This window comes from Haliaeetus leucocephalus, unplaced genomic scaffold (assembly GCF_000737465.1).
Source record: "Haliaeetus leucocephalus isolate CR32 unplaced genomic scaffold, Haliaeetus_leucocephalus-4.0 Scaffold339, whole genome shotgun sequence".
Lineage (NCBI taxonomy): Eukaryota > Metazoa > Chordata > Aves > Accipitriformes > Accipitridae > Haliaeetus > Haliaeetus leucocephalus.
Genome location: NW_010972775.1, coordinates 12,695,935 through 12,696,754, shown reverse-complemented (window position 1 = coordinate 12,696,754; position 820 = coordinate 12,695,935). Strand labels below are relative to the sequence as shown.

At 44.1% G+C, this 820-nt stretch overlaps 1 protein-coding gene across 1 annotated transcript in view; it reads right to left on the bottom strand.

Moving 5' to 3' along the window:
• The window catches only part of GATM (glycine amidinotransferase (L-arginine:glycine amidinotransferase)), a 15,588-nt gene extending 15,382 nt beyond the window's left edge, over nucleotides 1-206 (bottom strand). Inside the window, exon 1 of the mRNA XM_010572284.1 lies at nucleotides 192-206. Within this exon, the coding sequence (XP_010570586.1) occupies nucleotides 192-206 (15 nt within the window). The remainder of the gene's footprint in view (nucleotides 1-191) is intronic.
• Between the last annotated feature and the right edge of the window lie 614 nt (nucleotides 207-820).

Below are 820 nucleotides of genomic sequence, written 5' to 3'. Positions count from 1 at the left end.
GGCGGGGCCCCGGCGGGAAGGGCCCGCACGGCGGCGCGGACCACCCTCGCCCCCCCGCTCACGGTTCAGGGATCGCCCGGCGCCGCCCGCCCGTCGGGATGAAAGAGCAGCCGGAGCGATGGAGACCCAGATCCAGGCCCTGGGCGGCGCAGCCTAGCTGGGTGAGGCAATCTCCTGCAAAACTGGCTGACGGCTTCTTTCGACATACCGGGATCTCGTTTCCACAAACGGCTCTTTAGCAGCAATCTGACTTTGAAGGTTTCCAGTCAGGTTCCACTCCAAATTCTTCTCTAAAAAGTGTGCTGAAGTGCATCATTCAGTTATTTTTAGTCACCAAATACGCATGTTCCTCATTAAACCTGTAGTAGACAAATTCGATTTTACCCCAATTTTCAACAGTTCATATGCTAAGAATTCGGATTTTCAGACAACAACCAAAAGATTTTGAGATTCAACTAAAAATATTTTAATTCTTTAATTACTGAAGGGGTGTTTCAAGAATATCCCAAACACTTAATTTCAAATTCCGGCTTTTCAAAATGCGTATTGTATGATGAAAAGTCATCTTAAAATGAAAACCTAAACCAGTTAGCTCCTAGTAGACCTATACTTATTTTCTCCTGCAAAACCTCTCCATGAAAAAATCAACAGAAGTATCTTCAAGAATACTTCTATCTCAACAGAACTGCAGTCTACAATGAGAAACCTGTTTGCTACCAGCTCTACTCATATTTAGTATATCCCCACTAGCCTGATACATTATTCTGCATTTTCTCAACTTTGCATACAAGTTCACTTTTAAATCATTTGATTTTGCCTT